The sequence below is a fragment of the Haemorhous mexicanus genome, chromosome 5 (genome assembly GCF_027477595.1).
Source record: "Haemorhous mexicanus isolate bHaeMex1 chromosome 5, bHaeMex1.pri, whole genome shotgun sequence".
NCBI lineage: Eukaryota > Metazoa > Chordata > Aves > Passeriformes > Fringillidae > Haemorhous > Haemorhous mexicanus.
In genome coordinates, this window is record NC_082345.1 from 24,420,402 (window position 1) to 24,447,292 (window position 26,891).

At 42.4% G+C, this 26,891-nt stretch overlaps 1 protein-coding gene and 1 long non-coding RNA gene across 2 annotated transcripts in view; one reads left to right on the forward strand and one right to left on the reverse strand.

Annotated features, from left to right (window-relative positions):
* LOC132328089 (uncharacterized) overlaps window positions 1-10,563 on the reverse strand; it is a 33,954-nt gene extending 23,391 nt beyond the window's left edge. Inside the window, exons 1-2 of the long non-coding RNA XR_009486682.1 lie at window positions 10,460-10,563; window positions 10,031-10,164 (exon numbers count right to left, since the gene is read on the reverse strand). This is a non-coding gene — a long non-coding RNA (uncharacterized LOC132328089). The remainder of the gene's footprint in view (window positions 1-10,030; window positions 10,165-10,459) is intronic.
* On the forward strand, window positions 2,212-26,369 carry ISX (intestine specific homeobox). The gene is made up of 5 exons (XM_059847869.1): window positions 2,212-2,383; window positions 9,995-10,231; window positions 20,668-20,819; window positions 24,728-24,844; window positions 25,528-26,369. Exons 1-5 carry the CDS (start codon window positions 2,212-2,214, stop codon window positions 25,762-25,764), a joined length of 915 nt encoding a protein of 304 aa, XP_059703852.1. The 3' UTR covers window positions 25,765-26,369.
* Window positions 26,370-26,891: the final 522 nt, after the last annotated feature.

Here is a 26,891-nt window from a genome sequence, read left to right on the forward strand (position 1 = left end):
AATGAAGGCTGGGTCAAGGACTCTCAACTTGAGGCACCTGGGAAGTAAGATTTGAAGCCATTGCTGTATAGGAAGCCAGAAAGCAGGAAAAGTGGCTCTCTTCTTAATGCCTCAGGCAAACAGAGTAGGGAAAATAGGGTGTTTGTAAAAGAATGTACTAGGTTGCTCCTTGTGCTTTTTCATGGGTTTTGAATCAGGAATCACAAGTAAAAAAGGGAAACCCTCTTATTAAACAGGCAGTTTTAATCCAGGATATGGATTCAGAGCACCTTTTTTTCATTTCTCTCTGCATACAGACTCACCTGTTCTCAGCCCATAAATTACCCACTCTCTCATTCTGCCTGAGCAAAGAAGGGGGACACATCCCTCTTTGTGTGCCCAGCCGGGATAATGGACTCTGGCAGCAAAGCTGGAGAGGACAAAGCTTGGCTAGAGGGACATTCCTCCAGTGCAGGGATTGAAACAGGAGGATGTTTCCTGCTTAATGGAGAGGGCCACAAGAACTTTTGCACCCACACAACAGCTGCCACCTCATCACACAGCCAGGAAGGCACAAGATCCTCCTTTATAGAAACAGCAGAGGGATATGAAGGGAACAAATGAAAACACTTCCCACTCTATGCCATGAGTTGCTTGCCTGTTTTGCCACTGGTACTTTTGGAGGACTGGAGCATTTGGAGGGTTCCTTAAGCTGCTTTTGCCAACTGGATCTGGACAACCAGTGTTGTCAGTGTGAAAGACGCTCACTGGTCTATCCTGCCACCTGGGGAGAGGTTTGATTCATAAAATCAGATAATTAAATGTTCTTCATCACAACTGGCTGCATCATTTTGAACCTCTTCCATTGTTCTTTTCCTCATCAGCCCCCACCGTTTTCCCAGTATCTAGAATCTGGAAAAAGCCGAAAGCCTTTCATCTTATCAGGTGTGGTTTATTGCCCCCTGGTTACACAGTAATTTTGGTCTCCACTCCATGAAAAGGTCATATGATGGGATATCAGCTCAAGAATTGTCAGTTCGCTGGACAAATAAGGCAGGGACTGCCAATACAATTATAAGAGCCTGATAAGGAAGGCACAGAGAAGAGCCAGCAGGAAAGGGAGAAACGACCGTAGCAATTTAAAAGGTGAGGGGCAATCCCAGAAGAAGGCAAGAAATGCCCCTGGGGGGAGGGAAAGAGAAGAAACAGGAATGTATCTAACCACATTCTTCCCAAAATAAAAATTAACAAGAAGATAGAAGTGGCTCAGGAGAGGAATCACAGGTATTCACCCTCATTAACCGGGAAATCTCCTGCTGTGCTAGATGCCTAATTGGGAGGCTTAAGCAACTGGTAGGATGATTATCAAGCTAGCTTGCCTCATAGCTTAGGATGGAAAGAAAATAATGTTTTCTCTTTACAAGTAGAGATGAGGGGTAGAAGGCACTAATTCCTACTCCTACACGTGTTGCACGGGCCATCTCTTTTTCTCTTGTGACTGATAAGATGGGATGATGTTGAAAAGCACCTGCTTGGAAAGTTCAAAGGGTTTTCACAACAAAAGAAAAGAGAATCTGAACCAAAGTTGATGGCTAGGAGGGATGGCTGAAGGAAAACCTGGGAACTGCCGGCGAGGAAGCTTTTCATATGTGACACCTCCTTGTATGCAAGAGAAGTTTACAGCTTCTCTCTCTTGCTAGTAAATGGTCCGAGGTTCAAGCATTTGTCCTGCCAATTATTTTCTTAACTCCATAATGGTACAAATCCAGTGGGTTTTTGCAGGTTTCAGCCTGAAAGCAGAAAAGGAAGATAACTACCCCACAAACAGGATTTACTAACAAGAGGCAACCCTTCCCAGGGCATCTTTCTCCTGGTTCTGCGAGGAGCACGCGTCCTCCTGGAACGGCCATACGATTGTTCAGAGCTCCGTAAGCACAAGAGGCAGGGGGAATGTTTAGCAGTGGGTGGGGTTGGTAAGACTTTCAACCCCACTTCTAACGCTGTCTTCCGAGACGCAGGCAGTGCAGGTGCTGGTCCCAGGGTGATCCGCGGCGAAGAGCAGGCGTGTGCGCTGACTTGCGGGTGGCCTTTTTCTCCTCCCAGGCTGCCGCGGGTGACCCGGGCATGGGTGGGGAGGGACACGCACCATCCCGGCCGCGTGTCCCGCGGGCTGCCCCGGGACCCAGGGCAGCGCCGCCTCACTCTGTGTCCCACGGCCGCTGTGGCAGGAATATGACGGACCCCCGGGTGTGTGCTGGACAGAGGAAGCCCAGCCTGTCCTTCTCCATTGAGGAAATCTTAAAGAAACCTTCTGGCAGCGCTGTCCCGAACAGTGAAACCGGGAACAGAAGTAGCTATGCTGAGAGACCTCCGTCCCTAAAAGCAGGGTCACCGGCGGCCTTCGGTAAGTACCAGTCATAAAACTGAAGGAAAATGCTCCTTGCTTTTTGGTCCCGAAGGCTGTCAGGTTCAGCCATCTAGAATTTTAATTAACTTTTATAGAAATTTGGGATTTCCCTTATCTGGTACAAATCATTCATTATATACTCAGAAATAATATTTTAAAAATAATTTGCTTTCAACCTCGCTGTAGATTGGACTCTGGGGTTTGGTACATTGTAAAGCCTCAATGTCATTGCAGAGGTGAGTATGCAACCTGAGAAGTTATTTCAGGTAGCTATCTTCAGTGAGGAGTGCTTATTGTAAAAAATACAGCATCTTTCCTTTTAAAAACAATACTCTTGTTATCTGGTAGGGGGGAAAAAGACAAATAAGTGAATGCCGTAAGGACAGGTATTCAGGCTCAAGAAGTGAGCCTAAGACTGCTGCAACTTAATAAAATTTTTTGAGTTTCACTTATACCAGGAGTTGACTATTGTCTGGAATTACAGCCAAATCTTTTATCAGCATCCTTTTCTGATAAATTTGACCACTCACCCTCAAGCAGGAGAAATGATCTGTAAGGGTAATGGTAGCTACTGGAGTGTTAGAACCCAATTGCTGGAATAAGAAAAGAGAAAGCATATATGTTTAATAATTTCTTTTTATCATCATGGACACTAGGTTCTTTCATGAACTAAATAAAAACAGCTAGGAGAAAACTTGCATGATTTAGATCTTAGCAAACCAGCAAGTGCATTAGACTTTTTGACCAGTTTTCACAGTTTAGTTACTCTGGCCTTGAGTGAACTTCTACTCCCACAGAAATTGTCTCCTTCTTTCGTTAAACAAAGAACAACGTCCAGCATTTTCTGGATTAAGTATTTTTTCATCTTTTTCAATCTGCATTTTCCATAAAAAACAAATATGTATACAAGCTGGTCCACTTAAACAAAAAATGACCTGTACTTTTGGCACAAAATTTTCACTCACCTGTCACTCAACTGCTTTCAATAAAGCTTAATGCTACACTAATTTTTTTTAATATAGAGCGATACTTTCATGGACCAGGACCCCATTTTCCAGGACACTGGATGAGCCAGCCATTAGTAAGGGAGAGAGTCTTTTTCCAAAAGCCTGTCAGTCCAAGAAACCACTCACATAGCAAGCAAACAAGACCGAACGGTGAGGGAAACTACTCGCTACTGTAACATTAGTTACTGGGGTTGGACTCAAGCACCCTAACACTGACTCTTAGTCATGCTTTGCACAAGATTTGGACTTCTTTTTGTTCGTCTGTGACACGGAATGACTTGTCTCCTCACTGTGTGGCAATCAACCCACCGCTCACCTCTCAGCATTGGGGTTCAACATACCACTGCTGCCTTTGTGCCAGTAACTGCAGCTTCCCGTGGAAACTTGTGTTTGGGAAGGAGAGATAGCATTGTGTTGGTTTTTCCCAGAACCATAGGATAACTGGGGTTTGGGGGGACCTGTCCTGGTCATCTGCTCAAAGAAAAAGCAGTTCCAAAGATAAAACGAGGTTGCTGAAGGCGTTGGCAAGTGTTGCTTGCCTGTTTTGCCACTGGTACTGTTGGAGGACTGGAGCATTTGGAGGGTTCCTTAAGATGCTTTTGCCAACTGGAACTGGACAACCAGTCCTGAAGGAAGCAAGATCTTGGTAGTTTGTAGAGGTGGACAAGGACATGGCTGATGCTGCTGCTGGTGCAGTAGAGCCCTGCAAGGGTTGTGAAGGGGGGAGAAATGCTGCTGTGAGCTCTGGCAGTGTGGTTTTGTGAGCTGAAAGTCCTTTCCCAAAGGCCCATAGCAGTAACTTTGTGCCACTGGATCCAAAGAGAGACAAATAACACCACTGAAAATTCAGTCAGTGCTTGTTCACAACAGGGGCACAGAACTGCATTTCAACAACATGAGAGTGTTCTCTGGGAACACAGACAGGACCTTTTTGTATTCTTTTCCACAATCAATATGTTGAAGCCCAGTTTCACTGAGTGTCCTAGCCAAGTGTGTCTTGGCCGCTGCAAGCACGAGGGTCTGACAAGCCTGCATGAAGGATGTGCTGGGTTCCTGGGACTGCACCACTGCCCTGCCAGTCCAGCTCACCCCACGTTGTTCCACCTGAGTATACAGTCAGTTTTCCATCTTGAAAGCAATGCAGGCAGACCCATCAGGCCTTGCCTTTGGGTTTTCTTCACCACCTTCACACCAGAGAGAGACTGTAGCTATAGCAAGAGAATATTGTGACTCTTCTTTCCCCTGCTAGAATGCAAGGCTGGATTCGTAAACTTAAGGGAAGGTAGAATATTAATTAATGAAAACAGTATATATATATATATGTGAAGATTCATTTAATTGTTGCTGGAAGTGGGAGAACAGGAAAGCCGTAGATATCTTCCAAAATGTTGTTGTACTTTGTTTTTGCAATTGATCAAGGAATTAAAAAAAGAAAAAGGGAAACAAAACTTTTTCACTGTTTGTTTCTTACCTAAGAATGCGGTACCTAAATTAATTACCTTTTGCTTTCTGAGCAGAACTGTGATTTATTAGATAGAGTTTATTTATTTCAGAAGTGCAATACACTGTGCTGTACATCTTGGGATAATTGTTGTATTCCATCTAAGTCATTCAGCTTCATGCCACATAACACTGTCATTTAAAAATTGTGTAAATAATCAGCCACATCTAGTATGGCTCAGTGCTGGCCAAGGTCAGGGAACTGAAATGAGCTAGGGAACTTGCTGGAAATTCTAGGATGGGACACAAATCCAGCTTCTTTCTCATAACAGTTCAGCAGCAGCAAAGAAGGGTACTACAGGTCAGGGGTTAGTTACATCTTACTAAGGATTTTAAGAACATTCCCCACAATCCTCTATGGTATTTATCTGACAAATGCTATGATTCATTTGAGACAGGAAGATCCAAATGGCACCACATAGGCTACTGTAAGGTAAATACTGAGGCCAGAAATTACCATCTGATGTAGACAGTCTCAGTGCCAAGATCACACTTGTCCTGGAGTCTAAATCTACTTATGAGCTGAGGAGATGGGTAGGACCAGGGGAGCAGAAGGTGCAGAATGTCCGAAATGGTTGGACTTGGTGGTCTAATATTTGGAGTCAATGATTTTCAAGGTCTTTTCCAACCTATGATTCTAAATGAGGGGTGCAAACCAAGATTCCCAAGAAAACCAATGGGTGCTGGATCAGATGACTTCTAGAAGTTGATTCTAACAAATTATTCTGAGTCTTGACAAAAAGGATGTTGTGTTCTACAGTGCAAGCCTCTCACAGAATGGTGGGCTTGATCATGTATGGGAAGATCTCTGGCCCTGACTCCTGAGTTCATATGTTTTTGTGAGTGTAATTCCAGTGGGACTTGGAATAAGAAGTGTGCAGTGTTCTCTGAAGCATTTGGCTTTCCAGTTGCCGTGTTAGTCATAGGGGAGTTCACTGCACAGACACAACAGCTAGAGGACCTGGAGCTGCAGTTACTGAAGCTGTTGAAATCATTGAAAGACTCTTACCAAATTAAAAAAAAAATAATGGACAAGAAGACATTTTAGTATGTGTCTGTGCTTTTTCTTTCAACCTTTTGTCACAATGCTTAGAAAAGGTAACCATGGCCTTTGCAAGGAACACAATTAAACACCCAGTGAGTGCTGATCTCCTCCTTTGTGCCAACTCTTTCATTTAAAACACAGAAGAATATCAGGCCTATTTCAGAAAAAAAAATATTCTGAAATTCCTGGGAACCTGATTTTAATGTATTTGAAATTACATCTGAAGTGATTGTTCATTACTCCCCTGGTTTCTGCCAGTGAGGTTTCACCAACAGGAGATCCTTTATCAAGTCAGGGAAAGCTTGGGATGAGAGTGTTACACCTGGGAAATTAAAAATGAAGCTGTAACAGATATGGTAATTTTGTCATTCTGCCGGTGTTATGCTCCATCATGTTAAGGATATGCAAATTAATAAGAATACAACCACCACTTCACACACAAATGTCAATATGGTGATTGTTCACCTTTAGCAGCACTCCACCCATCTCTATCACTAAAGAGGAAACAAACTGAAGGAATCTAACTGAACAGATACCATCTGGCTAGTAAGACCAATTCACCCCACCTACTGCAAGGAAACCAATAAACCTGGAAAGCAAAAAATATGAAAGAAAGAAAAATATGTAGAAGAAATAGAAAAAAACCCACAATTCAAAAATGCTTCCATTTCTCAGTGGGAAACTCTTCCCTGTTCACAGCCTTAGTAAGACCCTAAAATCACAAACCTTGTGCTTCCTCAGGTCTGTCTCTCTCCAGTGATTACACAAGAAGGCTTAAATGGAACTTAGGTCATCTGAAATAACCTCTGCATTCAAAGTGAAACCCTACTATCTTGCCTGAAATTGTCCATCTTGTCCTATGCAACTGAAAGTCAAGACAAAAAGACAAAAAGACCATTTTGAGCAACAAGTCAAAATAATTTCTGTGCATGACAGTAACAAGTAACTCATGTGCTGGGCTGAAATGTCATTGCCTTCTCTGGGGAAAAAAAAAAATTTAAAAAAAAAAAAAAAAGAAACCCCTACATTCTCTGGAGGAAGTTTTGCCTCATGTCAGTTTATAGCTGTTTTTCAGAGCTCCCTGCTGGAGTCACATGAACATGTACCAAAAAAATTCAAGCTGACCTAAAGAGCAACCACTTCAGGCAGGCTTTTTACTTGATCATAACAACAAACACCAGAGAACATTGCAATGCAAACAGGATTGGGGCTCCTAACTCTCAGCTATGTGCTGTAAACTCAGTATTATTAAACTCTGCCTTCAATCTTATCCTCCAGAAAAATTCCTTGATTAATTCAGAGGTTCATACTTTGAGGTTCATACATCTTTGATCTCAAACAACAGATCCGCCCACTCCTTTTCACCAGTTCACAGAGACATTGGCATTTTCCAATCTGCCTGGGACTGTCTTCCATTTCTTCCCTGTTCTTTCTACTTCAGTCTGTAATTGCTCTATCTGTGCTTATACATAACTTGTGCTCATCACCAGGGTATGTGAGCATCTCAGGAAAAATATAGGGGAGGAAAGTTGTATATAAAGAATAAAGACATGTGAAAAGTCTTCTATAATTTAGGAAATGCTAATGTCATTCTTAGAAAGCTTTAATCACTCCCCATAAGGGCACCTTGCTTAGGTACCCTTACATTTTTCATTTCTGTAGGATATAAGCATCATCACTTTTGTAACATATGAATTCTCACAACATCACATCTAGCAAAGGAGTGCAACTAGTCCTTAATTTAGGGATAGGAGACTAAGATAGAAATCCTGAGCTAGGAACCTATGCCAGTACTGATATCCTTGATCATCTGTTATTTAACCCCTGCCTCATGCTAGTGACAATTCCCAGGTCTAGCCTTCTCCTTTACCTCACAAATATTATTCAAAACCTCACCTGTTTTTTCTCCAGAAAACTCAAAGTTAGGTGATACTAAAGGAATAAAATTAGTTCCATTTTGCACAATGTGCCCCAAACGCAGAGGTGGGCCAGGTTTTTAAGGTCCACGTGACTGTACACATGTAATTGTGATTAGAAGGTTACTCAGATTGGTGATATTTTAAATAGATAACATTTGAACATTTGAATTATTCTTTATTGAAATTGGGCTTTGGCTAATTTTTGGACCTCTTATAACTTCATTTTCTTCATGCAAGTGTCAACCCTCTATAAAACTCCTATTGTGAGACCTCTTAGTGAGGGCAGAATCAGAATTAGGTACTTTGTCTCCAGATGTTATAATTATCATTGCTCCAAATCTGCTTTCAAATAGAACTTGTTTGTTTGAGAAAATAAATCTCTGACAAGTCTAAAAAGTTAGATATTTTGCCAATGCCAGACATGACAACAAATATATATTATATATATGTGTGTATATTATATATATATATATATATATATATACACATAAAAAGTATATTAAAAAGTGGAGTTTCTTCAAGTACACCCTGTGGTGGTTCACACCTGCTGCCATTTGGATATGAGAAGGGAGAGGGGACCACCCACAGGTGCTTCAGAACTCAGATGTGGGAGTCTGCCCAGGAGTGCAGTCCATTATTACCTAAGGATTTTAATGTTCTTTGGCAATAATAGCAGACAAACCTGTACTGTCATATTTGCTCCCAGGCCATTCAAACAATGAAACCTAAATTCCACAAAAGGTACCTTATGTTTATGTGTTGCCTTTTACTCTGGCTTTCCAAGCAAAGAAATGCAGGTGGGGAGGAGGACTAGAGCAAATTCTGGGTTTGCCATTAAAGCAGCACAGACATAGAGGTCTTGTCTCTGAAGAGACAACTGAGCCATGATTGCAGCTACCAAAGGCAGCACATCAAACATTCAGCATCAGGGTTTATGGCAAGGCTATAATATAGAAAAGGGAGGTGGAGAGTGGGGTATTTGGTGTAACTCTCTTGGGGTGCTAACAGGCACAGACAGCTCACTGCTGTAAACCTCGAGGCTTCCCAGCGTGTTACATTTCAGTGCATGGCTTTGCAAGGTCTGCTTACATTCATAAGGAGGAGTAAGAACTCATACTACATTCATGAGGGCAGAGAAGTCATCTGGAAGGTCTTTGTAGTGCCCCTACTACACAGCTGAGGTAATGGTGTTAGTAATAAGGCAACACTACGGCTGAAGAAAGATTGTGGCTTCTGGGGCCAATTTCCTCAGCACTTGGGGTCAGGTGTCCTAGCACATGATATCACTGGATGCTGCTGAGGTTACTGTAAAGTTTGTTTATAATGTTCATGCTCAAATTTAAGTTAATGTTACAGCTGTGCTTAGTGAAAATAGGCCAACACACGCTTCTCCTGTTTGTCCAGTCAACAAGAGAGTACAGGTGATTTCACAAAGATGAGTTGGCTGTCAGTACCTTTCTAGATATCACCAGCATCACTTGTCACAAAGGCAGAGGGGAAATTTGACAGCCTGGGCAGAGGCTGCCTTTAGAATTGTCCAATGCCTAAATCAGAGGAGCAGGCAGCCCAGGTGGAGAAACAAGGACAGAGGGACCTGAATTGGGGAAGACACTGAATTTTAGCCTAATCATTGGCCCATTTTCCTATAGGGCAGATGTACCCTATGCAGGGACATTTAGGAAAGGACCAGACTTTTAAAAGCATTTGGCATTCCATGGCAATCTTGTTGACAGATTTTCAGAGCAGCTCAATATCTACTTTGTTTGCAAGTTCTTCCAAAAAGGCAGCCACAAATTTGGATACTGACAGGGAAGCTGAGATTTCTTGATCTTTTGGTTATGTCTCCTTATTTTTTACAGTCCTTCTTAAAAAAATCTCTTTATAAGGATCATTGAAAGTTTTAAGGTGAAAGGAAGCAGAAAACAGGCAAGATTTGGGGGTCAAATTCACCGAGATCCTGTGTCTGCAACATGGGCTAATCTTGGTATTGAAGTACAGCACAGAAGGATTAGAGCCATTTTAAATATGATCAGGTTTGAATGGTACAATATCCAGACCACTTTTTTCACACAAACTGGAAGGTGTGCTGAATGGTGGCTGCTTTATTCAAAGCTGACTTGTGCCGTGTCCTTCACAGATTCCAGCAGCCAGAGTCAGTCTGACTGTGACTTACCTTCAGCCAAAATGCTTCTTCCCACCACATGTGCTACACCCATGGCCAAAGCAAGGAGAGTACAGGTAGCTCACTGCAGAAGACCTACTGCCAACCCAGTGTCCTTCCTGGGTGAGGACATGGGATGTGAACGTCTGGAAGGCAAAAGAAAACATGAGGAAGATCAGCTATGTGGCTTCCCCGTGGACCATCCACTTCACAGTGAGTGCCTCTCTATCCAGACTGTCCCCTTCAACGCCCCAAAACAGAGCTGTTATCTTGCAATTATGTACATGGCGATACCAAGCAACAGACAGCACGAGTGTTTCCATTGGCTGAGTCACAGTAGATGGTCATAGCTCTTGGATGAGTCACAGAGACAGTTCTACATTCTTGCCATCAAAAGACTGAAGGGCCACTATTTGCTCTAAAGTTCCAGCTCAGTCTTACCAACTCTACCAATGTTGGTGGTAGGGACTGCTTTGGGTGTTCATTGCCCTCCTGCTTGGGGTGTGAGGAGCTGCCACGTTCTGAGCCTCACTGCCAGGGTTGTGCAACGCCCATTTCCTGGAAAATGTGCATTGCACAACGTGGGGAGAGAGACAGGTGAATACGCTGAGTCAGCTCAATGTGTTCTGTATACCTTGTACCCACTGTAGAGGTGATGAAAAGGTCATCAGCATGCACACAGGCAAACTGGCGACAGGCAGTAGATCTGGCAGGATGTGTCAGGCACAATTTTCAATGCTGGCAATGTTGGTGAATCTGCTAATTTAATTAGTTGTGAGCATTGGTAAATAGTGGTCTATCTCCTAGCCAAAGCACTGGACAATACAAATATCCTTTTCCAATATGTTGCACAGAGACTTTAGGCTAAGCAGGATACGTGGTACCTGAATAAGATAAATTCCTAACAGACAGACGGCAATTAATTAGCAGCATGTGACAGAAATTTCTCTAAGTTCTTTGTGTTTGAGGAAAAGTAAATACAGACATTCAAACTACACTCCAGAAAACAGGTTTTCAGCAGCAGCAGAAAGGGTTTTTTGCATAGTTTGTTATTATTTACTCCAGGGAAAAGAAGTCATTTTAAGTCCATTGAAGATGGCAGATGTGGGGTTACTCAGCTGGCTTTCCTGAGATTCACACATCATCCTTGCTCCATATTCTGCAAGCTGGCAGGAGAAGCAACACTTTCTGTGAAATACATTTGAAAGAAAATCCTTGTTTCTGCCACTGCTGCCATGGTGTACATGAGTCTTGTGACAAGCTGCTGTCACCTTCTCCTCCTACACGAGACAGCCATCAGTCTTGATGCAGGGAGAAGCCTTGTAAGATAACTGGAAATTTAGCTTTCCTCTGCCCTGTAAGCTGCACGCAGCTCATGACAGCAGGGCTAAATCATGTGGCCTCCTCATAGAAGAGCCAGGGCTGTATGCATCTGGCTCTCAGAGTTGCCTCTGAGCATAAAAGTAGAATATTCACATATTCTCTGTATGAGGCAGTCTCCAGCCAGGAGGCTCACACCATAGCTGGGAGGTGGCTATCCTGATTTGGCACTTAGCCTCGTTGACCAGCACCATGATGGGTACCAGCCTCATCAGTAAAGCAGAGGAGGAAGCATGCAATTATCTGCACAAAACAGAGCCAACATGAGCAGCCCCCTTCAATGACAGCTTGTATTTTAAAGGCATTTTAAACAAAATCCCTCTGTTCCCTGGCCACAGTGAGGTTTTGAAACCAAGCAGAGGTTTAATGATCTGCCATTTTCTAGGCTACTGGTTCCTGCAGTTGCCGAGCCTTTGATAGAAACTGGCTGGAGAAGGAGGGATAATCCTAAAGCACTGGAACGACGTTTTCCCCGTGGTGTGCAAACAATGATGTTTCGGATCCTGTTCATACACTATGTCATTCCTAGCAGAGAGCTGGAGGCCTGGGTTTAAAACACTTTCCTGTATCTCAAGTTTCAGCCTCCTTTTTCCACTTTACATTACAGGGGAAGAGCTGGTAGTTCTTTTTCTCCTGCCTCTGGCTGTGGCAGGTTATCACCTTTCTTAGACAAAGTCAGCAACAACACCTGCAGGAAGGGTAGACTGCATCATCCCTGGAAGCAGTCTGTAGTCCAGCTGATAGCAAATTAACTTCTGTTTATGCACCTGTCAACTGTGGGGGTCTTCAGACATGCTTTTGGCATGGCAGCTACAGGTCAGTTGCAGGTCCTCTGACAAGGCACCTTGGCAGTCCCAAATGCCCATAGCGTATCCATGTATGTGTCTCCAGGACCTCCCTCACACCCACACCAGATGCCTGTAAGCACTCAGAGAAACATCACCAACCTCAGCAGCAGGAGACCTTTCTGATATGAAAAGACATCAGAAGCCTTTAGCGGGGCTTCTAAGACAGAGCCCTGACCTCTCTGTGTTAGAACACATCTATTGATGGTTTGTGAGGACGGGCCCTGGGCTCTATCTAGACACACACATCTGTTGTCAGGGAAGAGAAGAAACCAGGTGTGCTATACAATCACCTTGGAGGCAGGAGAGCTGGGCTTTGGGGCTATTTTGGATGGGAGGAGAAAGGTGAGGAGGAGGCTTTGACAACAGCGTCCTTCATGGGCATGTGGTCTGAGATAACAAGAGCACCTCGACTGTGACCCTGAGTATGGGATTTGGGGCATATTTCCAGGAAACTCTGTAACAATTCCCTAAAATTTTTCTTTTCCCCACAAAATGGCTTCTGCCACTAAGCAGTTTATAAATGCAGTGTCATTTATACTAAATAGATTTATGCCCTTATCACAAACCACTTGCTGGAAGCAATGCCTCTTGTACTTTGAACTTAGAGGCTGCATTGTAAGCAAAAAAAGAAGAGGCCTTATATGCTAAAGACATGCTGACACTGGCATTTAGTTTTGCTAAACCCTTACTTGAATTTGGGTGCCTTCATCCTGAATGCTGTATGCCTTCACCTATGGCCTTCTGCATGGAAAGCTCAGCAGACCTTTTCAGAAAACCTGGATTCTTGGAAAGCAGCACTGATAAAGACCATTTTAGAAGGAGAAACAGCTTGGATAAAATGTGTTTTAGAAGGAGATATTTGAAAGAAGGCCTTAATTTGAAGCTGCAAGTACAGACTCTGTTTGGGCCGGCTTCTGTGAGATGAGTCATTGCAGCCCCTTTGCCATGTGCAACCACCATTGCTGCCAAGGCATTCAAAACATCAGAGCAAGCAGGGAAAACTCCTGTGGTTGTTGGTCGCCCTCTCAGCGCCTGTCTATGCAAACACCCAAATCCTGGGCTTCCACTTTCCTTAACTTCTCTCTGCTCTGACCTCCCTGGGACTCAGCTTGCCAGTTCAGAAGAGTGAGCACTGGAGCCTGAGAGGGTAACACACCCCCATGCCTGCCTGACCTGCCTACCTGCAGCAGCTCCTGGTGGAGATTGCAAAGTACAAGATCCCAGCCTAGTTTGGATCCTCCTAGTCAATAATTTTGCAATGAGTCTTTTACACGTGCTAGGTCTAATTGTATACATTGGGCAGGTGTGCACTGTAACTACATCCAAAGGCAGTGCGTGAGCGTGCCCTGCTTTGCACACAGATAATGGTTCTGCTCAAGCAAAGGAGCAGCTGCTGCCTTGGAGAAGCCAGGTAGCAGCATCGCCTTCAGACACAGGTGGATGTCTGGTCCTGTGGGATTTCTACTCTGGGCAGTTATTCAAGGACTGCGTAGATCATGCTTCAATAAACAGAGCTGGCTCCTAATTCCACCAGAATCTGAGGGGTTCAGGCTATGAACCACATGTAGTTCACGGTTCATGTTCTTTCCTGCAGCTCATGTCTTCATTATTTGCTATAGAGGAGGCTGCCCTAATGAGTCAACATCACCCAAATATTTCCATAGCAAAAATATTCTGCACATTATTGACTGTGAGCTCAGGGATCTTTTTATTAATCTAATTGTTTTATTGTTATGTTAGCATCTGTGATCCCAAGGCATATTGATGAATTCTGGTGGCAATTTTCATAAAGACAACAGAAAGTATAGAGATAATGTCAGTTCTGGAGGAAGTCCAGTATAAGTCATGTTTCCTCTGTACCGATGCCAGTTGCAGACATCCTTAGCTCAATGTTTATGTTTTCTCTGAAGTCATAAATTCACTTGTACTGTTTATTTGTGGATGATATGGTTAAATCTGTGTACCCCTGTGAAACAGCATGGTTTATCTCTCATGGAACAGTCTTTTCCTTAATATGCTGGCTTACCTTAATGCATTTCTGAAACACCCAAGAGACAATGAAGCACTGTGCAATCACAATCCCAGATAAATATCAGCTGCCCAGACTACACCAATGGGACTGTGAGAAAGGGCACAAGCATCTCATTGTCCTGCAGAACAAAAGAAAACAATTTTAAATGAAAAGGTAAAGCAAGAGGGAAAAAAAAGGAATGCCCATATATATAATTTGGCTACCATTAGCTGTCTTACCAGCCTTTTGTTTATCTGTGTGAATAGTCCCTGCAGCCCTGTCTCTAAAGTACAGTGTTCCTCTTATATACACTTGGAAATGCCCCAGACCATTGACTTGTTTTGGTGGGTTTACTTGAGGTATTTTTGAAGGCTGATTCCTTGTTTTCTCCCTCTTTGAAGACTGTCTGTTTATAAGGACACCCTGGATGTTAAATGAAAACCTGAATCCTTTACACTCACCCTTCAAACTCCATTCACATAGAAGTCTCACTGGTACAAGTAAGCACTGAATAAAGCAAAGCTGTCAGCAGCTGGGAACTATCATAAATTCCTTTTGTGTTGTTTCTTCATGGGTTTTGGGTTTGGAGTTTTATTTATTTAAAGCAAATGTTAAGATTCAATGCCTTCCTCAAGCAGTTCCTTCTTTCCAGGGAATTTTGGATCCAAAGGGTACATTACACAGGACCCAGAGGTTAATTTGTTCCTTCTAGTCGAATCTGTATGGTGTGACCACTTGTAAAGCTGATGGCACATCGTGATTAGTTTATTTCAAAGGTCTTAATGAGTATTTATTGGCTTCTCCAAAATTGTCCTAGAACTTTTTATTAAAGCCCTGGGGTATGATACTGTTTATTACTGTTCTTTGAAATTGAGGGCAGGTCTTTTTCCTACTGTTTTAGCAAGCCTTTTATGCTTAAAGGGGAAACAGCAGAGGCAGGGATGCAAATAAACATTTCTGATTGGTGTCTAGATGTTTGCAGGTACAAATAATCACAAAGAGCAGGAATAAAGAAAAAAACAGGCTGTCTGTGCTACCTGCAATAAACTCAGGTTTCTCCCTGCTGCAAATGGTTGGTTTCTCACAAGGGCTTTGGACCAGAGAGTGGTGGGGAACTTGTTTTCTTTGGTGAGAATCATTATTGGCTTAAGCTGGCCACTGCTTTTAAGGTGAGGTTTGGCTATGGTAAACATTCACTGAAGTGAATGTGTCAAGTGTCAAGCTTGAGATTTAGCTGCATGGGGAACCTACACATGCATCTGCCCCAAATCCACTTGGGCCTGAAGGAGCTCATGAAGGTACTGGCCCTTTGGCCTAGGTACAGATCTGATGGTTTGCTTCAGCCTTCAGATGCTGTGCTGACCACTGGCTGTGCCAGAGCTATGCACACCATCCTTTCAGGCAGCAGCATTTGTAAACCCTGTCATCACTTTTCTGGCAGACAGGAAAGGTTAAATTCACCAGGGGCTCAAGGTTGATGGTGAGCATGATCCTCCAGAACAAACTGTCCGCATGAATGGTTTCCTACATGCTGTCTACTCCTTGCCAACTCCTCTGACAAGCAGACTTAAGAAATTCCCCTGACCACCACTGTACAGCCTGCTTAAACAGGTTTCTAACTTGGTATTTTTGCTCACACCCCTTGAAGTCTGTACATCTCTGCATTTCAGTCTTGATGTCAGGTGATTAGGTGCCGTACTCAGTGCCAGGGTAGAAGCAACTCTATATGAAGGAGTTTTGGACTGAAGGGAGGAGGTCAAGACTTCAAAAGTTCAAGTTGTGATTCTCTGAATTAACTTTGGCAATGCCTGAACAGGCAGCAGCTGGATGCTAAATGCTGTGTTTCACTAGCAGGAGGCTCTATCTGGAGCACATTGTACCCATCCAGTTAGGATCAGTCTCACTGGCTATGCCAGTCCTTCTTAGGCTGAAAAAACACTTTAATAAAGATTAGCCACCCTGCAATACTCATGCCTAAATAATGCAGCACAAGCTCTTTTGAAAGCCATGAGCCACCTCTTTAACTAGGTGAGGGACTGCCATGGGCACATCCCTTTATACAGACAAGCAGGTTTTGTCCTGATGCCATCAGCACTCTGTAATAACTGGAGGTTTTTGCTATGGGGCTATCTGCCTTGAGCAGAATCTCACCACATAAAAACAACATTCAGAAAAGCCATGAGAAGGAACTGGCTGGGGGAGCCACAGATCTGAATTACAAAGAAGAGAGAGAGAGAGAGAGAGAGAGAGAGAGAGAGAGAGAGAGTGATAGGAACTTCTCTGAAAAAGGCAAAAAAGGATGAAACAGAACTAACCCAGATAAAATGAGGCTCTTTTTCAACACACCTGAGTTTCTTTCTGAGAAAAAATTATACAGTCAACTTTGTTACACAGAGAAAAATATATTTCTGAGAATATGTAGCTAAAGCCACTTGCTTGCTTATGAAACTGCTTTCTCCTTGTCAAAGAAGATGCAGAATCTTTGGATCTGTCTGTCACATACTGTGAGAGGGTGTCTGTCCAGAAATGACAAAGAAGATTGCAGAGAGATAAACTGATCCTACCAGTTTTCATCTCCCTGGATTACCTACTTCAAGGCAAATATGTGCTAGTACTGATTTCCAGCCCTTCTCCTGTGTTTTTAATTCCTTGTCCCGCCAGTGTATGGCCAAAGTAGGCTTGATACATTTCTAGCTGCTACTGGGGTGAGTGCAAATAGGGGGTGCAGTTGCAGAGATCTCCCTGAGGCAGCATTTTTCTAGCTGGTTCAGATATGCAGCTAAGAAACAGGAGTGCAAGGTGTACCACAGGCTACTTGCCTACTACAGAATGTAGTCCAGAAGAAATTTGCCCCAAGTATAGCATTATTGCAGCTGTGCAGCTTTTACTTTACAAACTGCAAATGTTAACAAACTTTTATGAGTAGTTATCAGTATTGGTTTGCTCATACCTCAAGTTTCCTGGAAACTGTGTTATACTGGACAGTGGAAATAAGCTGCAATATGCTAAGCTAAAACTGTGTATATAAGCAATTGCAAATCAGATGCTTTGAGCTGTGCTTAGTTTAAGGCCTTAATGCCGTAAGCTACCTTAATTTTTTGGGAAGGAATGATGGGGGGGCTTTACTTCATATGGTTATTTGGAGGTCAGAGATTACATAACCAAGTAAGTTGTGAGAGACCTTTGGAGACTATCTTGTCCAACCCGAAATCTAAGCAGGGCCAGCTAAAATCAGGTGGCATAGGCTTTTGACCAGTCAATTCAGAGTATCTGCAAGGACTGAAACTTCACAGCCTCTCCTGGCCCACATCAGACTACCCTCATTATGAAAACATTTTTTACCTATTATGTAACCAGAACTTCCCTTGCTGCAACTTGTAGTCATTGATCTCATCCTTCCACTGTGCACCTTCAAGAAGAATCTCTATTTCTACAAAGTTCATAGTTCCAACTTGCTTCAAGTCTGACCTAATAATAAAGCAGATCTGCAAAGGACAAATGAGCCTGATACCGAATTTAAAGGAACTATCCTGCTTTATCAGCGTGGAGAATCTGGCCCTTCCAATGTCAACAGTAAGGCAATGTATAGACAGCTGTATCTCTAAGCATCTGAAAATGCTGACACGTTTAGCTGCCTCGTATTTTCAGGCTTGGTTTCAACAGCCAGCTAACCTGCAAATGACTTTCACGGAGCATAAAAGCACACTTGAATATCCCCAGCTTTTACATAAAAAATAGCTCAGGAAACTCAGACAGAGTCTTATTTCCCCAGAGACTCTAGAGCCACATTTGAAAAGCCAAAGTTACACTTCCAACACTTCCTAGTCTTACATCTTCCACCCACATTCTTTATTAGACTGTAATTCTGAATGCTGTTGTTTGCTATGGGATCTCTAAGCTGAGGTCCCAAGGCAAAGGGAACTATCAAAGCTACAGTCAGAGAAAGTTTCATCTTGCAAGAGAAAATGTTAACATAGAGTCCCAAATTTTTTGCATTTCTCAATAGTTTTTAAAAAAAATTTAAAAAAGAATGACTGATTACTTATTGGAAAAAACACAGTTTTCTATATTCCCTGCTGGCAAAAAGTCTTGATTAGTTCACAGGAGTCTATTTTGTTAGCAATTTAATTTCATATATAGTCAAAATCAAATTTTGTCCTTCAGTCTCTACTGGCCCATAACTGACCTTGTGTAACTGTATTTTGTTCAATCTGAGAGTTTCAGCTTTGCAAAGTCTGGTTTCAGTAGGATTGATGCTTCTCAGCACTGTGCAGATCCTCCCCTTACAAGAGTCTTGTCTGTAATACAGTTCACCTTTCCAGAAGGAAAAATGTGGAGGATTTAGAGTGGACTGATAGGGAGTTTCTTTTGGTTATCACCAAGATATAAGGGTCATTTTCATATCCAAGAAGCTGGTATGAGACACCAGAAACTCATGTGTCTCTCTGAAGCCATGTTCTCTAGTCCTGGACATTTCTCAGGCGCCAGCAGGACAGAATATAGGAAGCCATATATAAAATGGGAGGTGAAAATCTTCCAAACAAGAAACAGCATTATGAACTGGGAACCCTGTCTTATCTACAGGGGATGTAGTGTCCTAAGATTTCTACTGACAGCACTGATATTTCACTTTTCTTGCATATAGCAGTAAACCCCCTTTGCAGTAATCTTTTGAGAAGGTTCAAGTAAATGTAATCAGGGCTTCTTAGGAGAAGGTGCCCTTTATACCTTCAGCATAAATGCACACGAATAATTCTCATCTCAGATCTCTGCCCCCATAGCACCAGCAAGATCCAGTGGAAATAACATTTTCCTCTTGAGACTGAAGCCAGTGCTGCAGTTTAATGAGTAGTACTTTGATAGGCTGGTGGAAAGTCTAATGACATTACAGATTTAACTGTGTTGAACATCAGCTTTATTAGGCTGTTTCTGAGACATGGTAGTATTGACAGTTATGATAAATGACACTCCTCAGTTATTCTTGCATGTCTGGTTTCCTTTCAAAATCCCCAAAAGGTTTAGAAAAATGAAATATTCACAATGGTATTGTGTCCATGCTCCTTCCTACCAAGCTGATGAACAGAATATTTTAATCCTTATTTTCTGTGTCCACAGAGTCACAATAAGGTTTTGATTACACAATGAAAAATATCATTTTCTGGTTGGCACAGAGCCCACTTTATATTGGCCTAGGTGTTTAGTTACCTTTCCACTGTGTTAGCCCTCCAAAGGATGCTAATGGCCGAACAAAAGGGGGGAAAGGTACCAGGTCTCTTTGAGGGGCTAAGCTAATCTTGTCTGGTTAATTGTTCCCATTAGAAAGAGTGTGCCTCTAGTTATATAGTATGAATTGTTAGTTGTCATCAGACCGTGGAAGACCAAAAGCAGCCATACAGAATAGCAATTTTTTCTAACAACATGGTTTCATTGAGAATTACTTCCGGTCACTGAGTAGCAAGCTCATCACAGTCAGTAAAATATTATTAGAATTTTTGTGCACCCATCAGATGCAGATTTCCAAGCTCAGTAGAAAAAACTCTGTGGTTCATAATGCTTGGGGTATGGCTTTTTTGTGCTGGTCACTCAGTGTCATCTGGAAGATACTCTATTTGTGCATCAGAGAAGATTCCAGCTTTAGGATGAGGCTGAACTTCACATTCTGCAGCTGCTTCTTCCTCTTCCTTGCAAGACCTTCAGCATCATTTCAGAGCAACTGAGACCTCATTCTAACTTACATCAAGTGCTATAGGGAGTTCATGATCTAAATAAAATATCCTGGTGTAGGAGGGCCTTTTCAAAACATTATAGGAGTGTTTAGGGAAGTAAATTTTGTGATCACACTGCAACAGGTGAAGCAATGGAGCATTGGAATTCACAGCACCTAAACTTCTGCATGGGCTTTAAGGCCTTATTCTTAAGGTTAAGTTCTTTAGGTTAGGCTTGTTTAGAAAGTCCCCTGACCACAATGTCAGAAAAAAACCTTTTCTTTGCAACAGCAGAATTAAACTGCTGGCTATCCCTGCTGCTGTAGGAACAGTATGGGAAGAGAACAGCAGTCAGGGGTAGGTGGTTGGTCCAGCACTGAAGGACTTTGGTGACAAACCCATTGCAGGGCTAGTGTAGTTAAAATATATAGGCGTTTGTAGCTGTTGACATGCAGTGGATCCATGGAATTAGCAGTAAAAATGGATACTTTTGACTCATTCCTTTAATGATAAAGGAGTGCATTCACACTGTCTGCTAGAGAATGTCAGGAGCCAGTCACCTATGATAAGTACATGTCTAGAAGGAGTTGTAGATGCCATCCCAGCTGAGGAGCAATTTACAGAAATTGCTGCATCTCTGAATCGTCTTGTGGTCCTGTAGCCTTTTCTTGTAAAAAGCAATACATCTGTCCTTGTTTTTCACAGCTGAGAGGAAAGGGAAACGAAGAATCCGGACAACGTTCACAGCTGAGCAGCTCCAGGAACTGGAGAAAATTTTCCAAGTGACTCACTACCCGGATGTCCATATTCGCAATCAACTGGCAGCAAAGATAAACCTCCCAGAAGCCAGAGTTCAGGTACAGTGTGTCTCCAAAAGGCTATGTTCACTGCAATTCATTCATTATTTGGAGTGCATTCTTAATAGTTTATGCCTGGATGGCAGTGCTAACGAGATACGTGGCCTCTCTCTTACCCTACAGACAAGGCCACTGTCACTGATCTCTGTTTACAAATAGGGAAAGAAGTATTTTTCGCCCAGCTGTGACTAACCACATGGAATTAATCAAAGGGTTAACAGAAGCTCTAAGCATACTAAATGCATAGCTGTGACTAACCACATGGAATTAATCAAAGGGTTAACAGAAGCTCTAAGCATACTAAATGCATAGCAAATAGGAGTTGCAGATGGTTATGAGTAACCTGTTGGACTCTGTAGCAAAAGAGCAACCATTTATGAAAATATTTATTGATCATTTATCAACCATTTATGGGTTAATATTCATCCAGTACAAACTGTCATCCACATCCATCTTCCACATGGTCTGAAAACACGTGAAAATAATTGCCAAAATGGAAGTGCTTCTTGGTGTTCTGTATTTCGATAGGACAGGCTATAAATGCCCTGGCTATAATTTCAGTGCACAGAAACTAATATGGTTTCCCCCAGTTGTAATATAATGTTGCTGACTGAGCTAAAAATTGACCCCATATTCTTTCTGCATAGGAAATCTGCTACATTAAAATATACATACCACTCTGTATTGGCATTTGGTGTTGCCTAGCAGGCACTGCAGTGATGATTTTTGCATGAGGCAGTTTCTGCACTTGCTGCAATGCTATAACCATTGGTGTACTTCTTTGCATCTATCCCTCTCTAACAATCAAAGTTCAACACAGAGCTGTTTATTGACTGTGACATGCCTGGGACTATTGACTAGCCATAATAATATTGCTTCATCGTTAGGTGACAGGGAGAACTAGACTGCATTGCCACAATATGCCCATTAGCAATACCAGTACTCCAACAATGCGTTTCCAACGGCATAAAAGACAAGCTGAGATGCCAGTCAGTGTTCTCCACAGGGCAATGAATCACATGAAAGAATAAGGTATTTTTCTGTTTAAAAATAATCTGTATGGGGAAAAATAAAAATTAGTTTTTACATGAAACATCAACCTGGAATGTAAATGAAAGAAGTAAAAAGTCCCTCATGTATGAAGTGCAGATGGCAAATTCCCAATTCAGACAGTGTTATACATGACACAGGAAATTCTGTCTTTGACCTCATCCTGGCTGATGAAGGGAAATCAGCCACAGAACTAAAAATTAGCAGTAATTTAGGTTCAAGTTAGAAGTTATAGTTTCAATTGACTGCATTTGTCACACAAATCAAACAGCACACAGAGAATTTGCATGTGCTCTTGCTACTTTGAAATTTTTAGTTTTCACAAAGCTAAAAGCTTTGTGTAAGTTAAATCACCTCAGAAATATAACTTAACTATGGAAAAAGTAAGTGAACAACCATTTGTTAACCAAATTAAACCCTTCATAACTGTGAAAAATCTTGCGTCCTCCAATCAAGAAAAAAAGTTATGATTGCTGTGAAACAGCTTAAATGGATAGATGAAACTGTATAACTGCATGTGTTACACAGAAAAAATTAAGAATCCTGTGTGAGTAAACATGAGAAACAAGAAATTATAAAAAATAAATAAGCAAAGCAGAAGGGTGCAGGCCAAAGCTTTGGTCAGAAAAATTAAGGATTAAAAATACCAATAAAAGTCAATTAAGAACAAAAAAAAGCCCCCCAAAGTGATCAATTATATTGATCTGTTACTTTGTAGAAACAGTAGGACTGTCAAGGATAATGCATAAAAGGCAAAGATGTTCAGTCATAATTTCTGCTTTATCCTTGGAAATATGTCAGGTAACACTTTCTAAAAGGATAATGTTGAACAGCAGCTGCTACAGACAGGTACTTTTTAATCTACACATCTAAGTAACTTACCTCCAGTGGTTCTGAAAAGCTGAGGAGTAGTTTAGGTCATCAGTGTTGATATTTAATCAGTTCTAGAGCATGAGAGACATTCCGTTCCAGGGGCCTTGAAGAAATCTAATGTGTCAGTATTTAAAGGGTAAACAGGACAACCAGATAATGACTGGCCTGTCAGACAAACATTGATTTTTGGCAAAAACTGTGAAAAGAACTGTATATTTTGTTAATGGAAAGTCAAAGAGAAGATAACATATTTAATGTTTATCAGCACTGGTTCATCAAAATACACACTGCCAAACTCATCTTTTTATGGTGAGATTATTAGTGACAATTTAAAACTGAAAGAAGGTATATTTACTTTGTGTATGAGGAAGAAATTCCTTATGGTGAGATTGGCAAGACACTGGAGCAGATTGCCCAGAGAAATTGTGTGTGTCCCATCACTGGAAGTGTTCAGAGTCTGACTGAATGGGGCTTTGAGCAGCCTGGTCTAGTGAAATATGCCCCTGCCCACAGCAGAAGCATTGGAAGTAGATCTTCTTTAAAAGATGCATTCCAACTGAGACCAGTCTATGTTCCATGTATTTGGTTGATAAAGGTAGACAGAGCATGAGGAATAGGTTTAAAACACAATTAAAAGGACTCACACTGGGTATGGAGAAATCATTTTAGATGTAAGGGTGCTGGAGAGCTGGTTGGGAAAAAAAGAGCAGCTTGGTCTGAGAAGTGTTAAAATCTTTGCCGTTAGTTAAATAAAGTAAGTCCATGAAATGAGAACTTTATCCCATGTGCAGATCTTAGAAGGAGCACTTCAGAGACTGAATGTTGGCTGGAGTACCCCCTTTGCCCTCTGTCACTTTGTGAGTGTTAAATGGTGCTGTTTTGCTGTATAACTCCTGCATGGTAGAAAGGGAATGGAAAGGTTCATACCGACTAAGCAGTTTCCAGACACATGCAAACCCACATAAACAAAACTGTCCTCTCAGTAACCCCAGATACTTCTATCAGCAGTATAGCAGGTAACTATCAGCAATATAGCAAAGGGCTCCTGACATTCCCATTACTTCTTGTGACAGAGATGCAGAAATATCTGAGCTGCTCATTATTTGGTTTAAAATACATATGTATTTACATCCAGTAGCACCTGTCTTCAATAACCAACACTTTGTGTTCATGTGAACCCCTTGCTTACATTCAAACAGCATGTCCCTTAGCAGGCTACAAACTACAATTGAAGGGCGCTTGCACTTTTCACAGCAGTGCAGCAAGATGCACAACTGCAGCTGCACAATAAAAACATTTATGCCTCTGCCAGAAGGCAGACTGGTTAAATCAGCTGACAGATGAAAGGAACTCCCCAGAGAAAATTAGTTGTCGGCTTTCCAGTGCAAATGAGATGGCTGACAGCATACTCAGATTGCTGAGTGATCCCCTTGGGTCTTCCACTTAGGTCCCTTAAGTGAATTTCCAAATGCTACTAGCTAAACATAGGTAGAACCCTGTTACTACATCTCCACTGGTGACACACTTTTATTGCAGCCCAGCAAAACATCTAGGTGGGTCTTTTCTCAATCCGTTCACTTGGAAACAGGGTGGAAGAGCTCTCTCATGAGATGTCACACCTTCTAGGGAAAACAGAATGCTGTGTGCATTGACCACTGCACAGCTTTGTCCACAGAAGGATCTGCTCTCCCCAGAGAGCCCTGGAAAACCTGCAATACTGTCTTTCCTTGAACAGGATGATCCTATTTCTTCTGTACCTACAGTAGAAAACAAGGTATCATGATCCAGAGATCCCATATGCTATGTAAAGTGTGAAAAGTGCTCTATCAAACCCAGTGGTTTACTTTAGATTCAACCCCTGGTTCTGCTGAGCTGGAGGTCAATGTTTTCTGATGCTCTAAGTTTAGGGAAAGTAGTTGGCTGTGAGAGGTTCCTCCTTCATATTCTGTTAATTTCTGTACCTTTTCTTTCTTGCCTTTATCCAGATCTGGTTCCAGAACCAGCGAGCAAAGTGGAGGAAACATGAAAAATTCAGCAATTTTGGTGGCCTTCAGTATCTGACAGAAGTCGATTTCATTCCTGCTCTCAAGTCAGATATCACAGTGAGTATTGGACACTTTGTGTCAAAGCCAGTGAGGGAGAGCCAGTTATCCTTCACCAGGTAATCACTTCACCAGTAATGCCATGGGACTATTCCAGAGAAGGAGCACTGGAAAAGACAAAACTGACAATGTGATGACAAAAAATCCCACCATCAATCCACTGATCAAATAACACATTTCTTCATAGAATTAAACCTATTTTGTAAATATTCTGCGAGGTATCTCTTGTTAGGCGGTCCTTCCCCATTTTGCTTCTGAATCACTTCCCTGTAAATCATACTTTGATTCAGAATGTCTTTACAATCAGAAATTTCCTGAAGAGGAGGATCTAAGACATTTGCAGCCCCAAAGTCATGTTCATTTAGAGACAGAATCTCTTTACAACATCCAGCCTTGGTTAGGCTGACTGGTACCTTGACCTATGCTTAAACAGTGCAGGACTGTTATTTTTTAGGTTGCCACATAGGCTCTTTCCCTGACAGCAGTTTTTTCATAGCTGGAAGAAAGAGTGTTTTTCTTTGTGTCCTGGGTGACAACACACCACTGGGTTTTAGGAAGTCTGTTTTTCTAAACTTTTCTTCTTAATTACTGATCACCAGGGAAACAAATAAGGTTGATTGCAAATTTCATCTAAGTAGAAGTCCATATTGATTCACCTGAGACTACGCTTTTATTCTTGAAAGGCTCCTAGCTTGATGCCAAGAAAGTTCTCTGCTTCCTGTCCTGCCGTGGGATACTACTCACCACTGCAAGGACAGCTGACAACTGCCTGGCTGCCCAGCACGCTCTCCTTCGCTCCCCACCACATGGAGCTGCTGCCCTTCCCAAAGCCATACTTGCTCTTCAATGTCCTGCCCCCTTACAGCTCGCTGCTGCCCTGCAAGTTGGAAAGGAGCAGTATCTGTGCCAGCTCCTCATAGAGGACATGGGGCAGGGGGGCTTTGGGGATGCCTTTCTCCTCATGTCCTCCGTGGAGGTGTGCGGTTCCCCTCCTCAAATAAACCTGCTGGGATGATGAGTGGCAGTGGTGCCATGTCACCATGCTGGAGGAGAGGTGCCAGGAGTTTCCACAGCCCAATGGAAGAGGGCAAGAGGCACCAAGGACCAGAAAGGAGCTCCTCATCTCTCTGAGGAGCAGCACGCTCCGTGGAAACACAACCCTTCAACCAAGAGCCTCTCCCCAGCGGGACAGTGCACCAAGCAGCCCTCTAAAAGGATTTTCTGGGATTTTACTCAGCCATGAGACATTGGATGACTCTATTGCACTGATGGCTGGGGGCAGGAAAGATGCCTGGGGATAAAGTGTACATGGGCCTAAGGGCCAGCCCAAAGTGCTTTTCTCTGTAGGTTTTGGTCCCTTTCCTCATACATTCTTGTCTTCGTGTACTGGGCTGCTGCAAAGAACACGTTTAGGTCAAAAATCAAACTTTCAAGATACTTTTTTTTTTCCAAGTAGTCAAATGAGGGGGAGGGGGGTTGATTTGCTGTCTGTGTTTTTGACTTGAATAAAGGGGAACAAACACAATCTGAGCTGAAATATTACAGTCTGAGCTCTGGATTTGGTACTGCAAGTCTCTGGGGGCAAGAGAATTCTTCAGCTGGTTAATTAAAATGCTTATGAGGAAGCCTCTCATTTTTTGACCTAAATTAAGAAAGCTCCAAAACTCCCCCAGAAACAATAACAAAAAGAGACAGACTGAGTTTAATCTGCTAGCTCTAATAGGATGATATGACCCCACAGTTTAGTTTAATTGTAGATAAATAATGAGAGCAGCCTGCCCATTTACAAAATGTCTCTATCCCTGTTATTTACATAATACTCATCCTCTTCCAACATATGCTGCTTTTCTCTCCCCTGCTTATTCAGTGTCCAATCCTGCTTCCACTAATGTCTGCACTGTAAATATTGTATCTGCACTCTTACAGGTCTTCCACAAGACCTTTCCTCATGCCTGCTTGGATCTGAATTCTCTATCATCTTCATCCCTGTCATCTTATCAGTCACCTGAAGGACACTGAGTCAGATACAGGGCTAAACTTCAGCTCC

Excerpts from the sequence above, each read along its gene's own strand:
- ISX (XM_059847869.1), top strand. The coding sequence starts at position 2,212 with ATGACGGACCCCCGGGTGTGTGCTGGACAGAGGAAGCCCAGCCTGTCC. Across the intron at positions 2,384-9,994 it reads AGGGTCACCGGCGGCCTTCG|ATTCCAGCAGCCAGAGTCAG; the intron begins GTAAGTACCAGT and ends TGTCCTTCACAG. Across the intron at positions 10,232-20,667 it reads CGTGGACCATCCACTTCACA|CTGAGAGGAAAGGGAAACGA; the intron begins GTGAGTGCCTCT and ends TGTTTTTCACAG.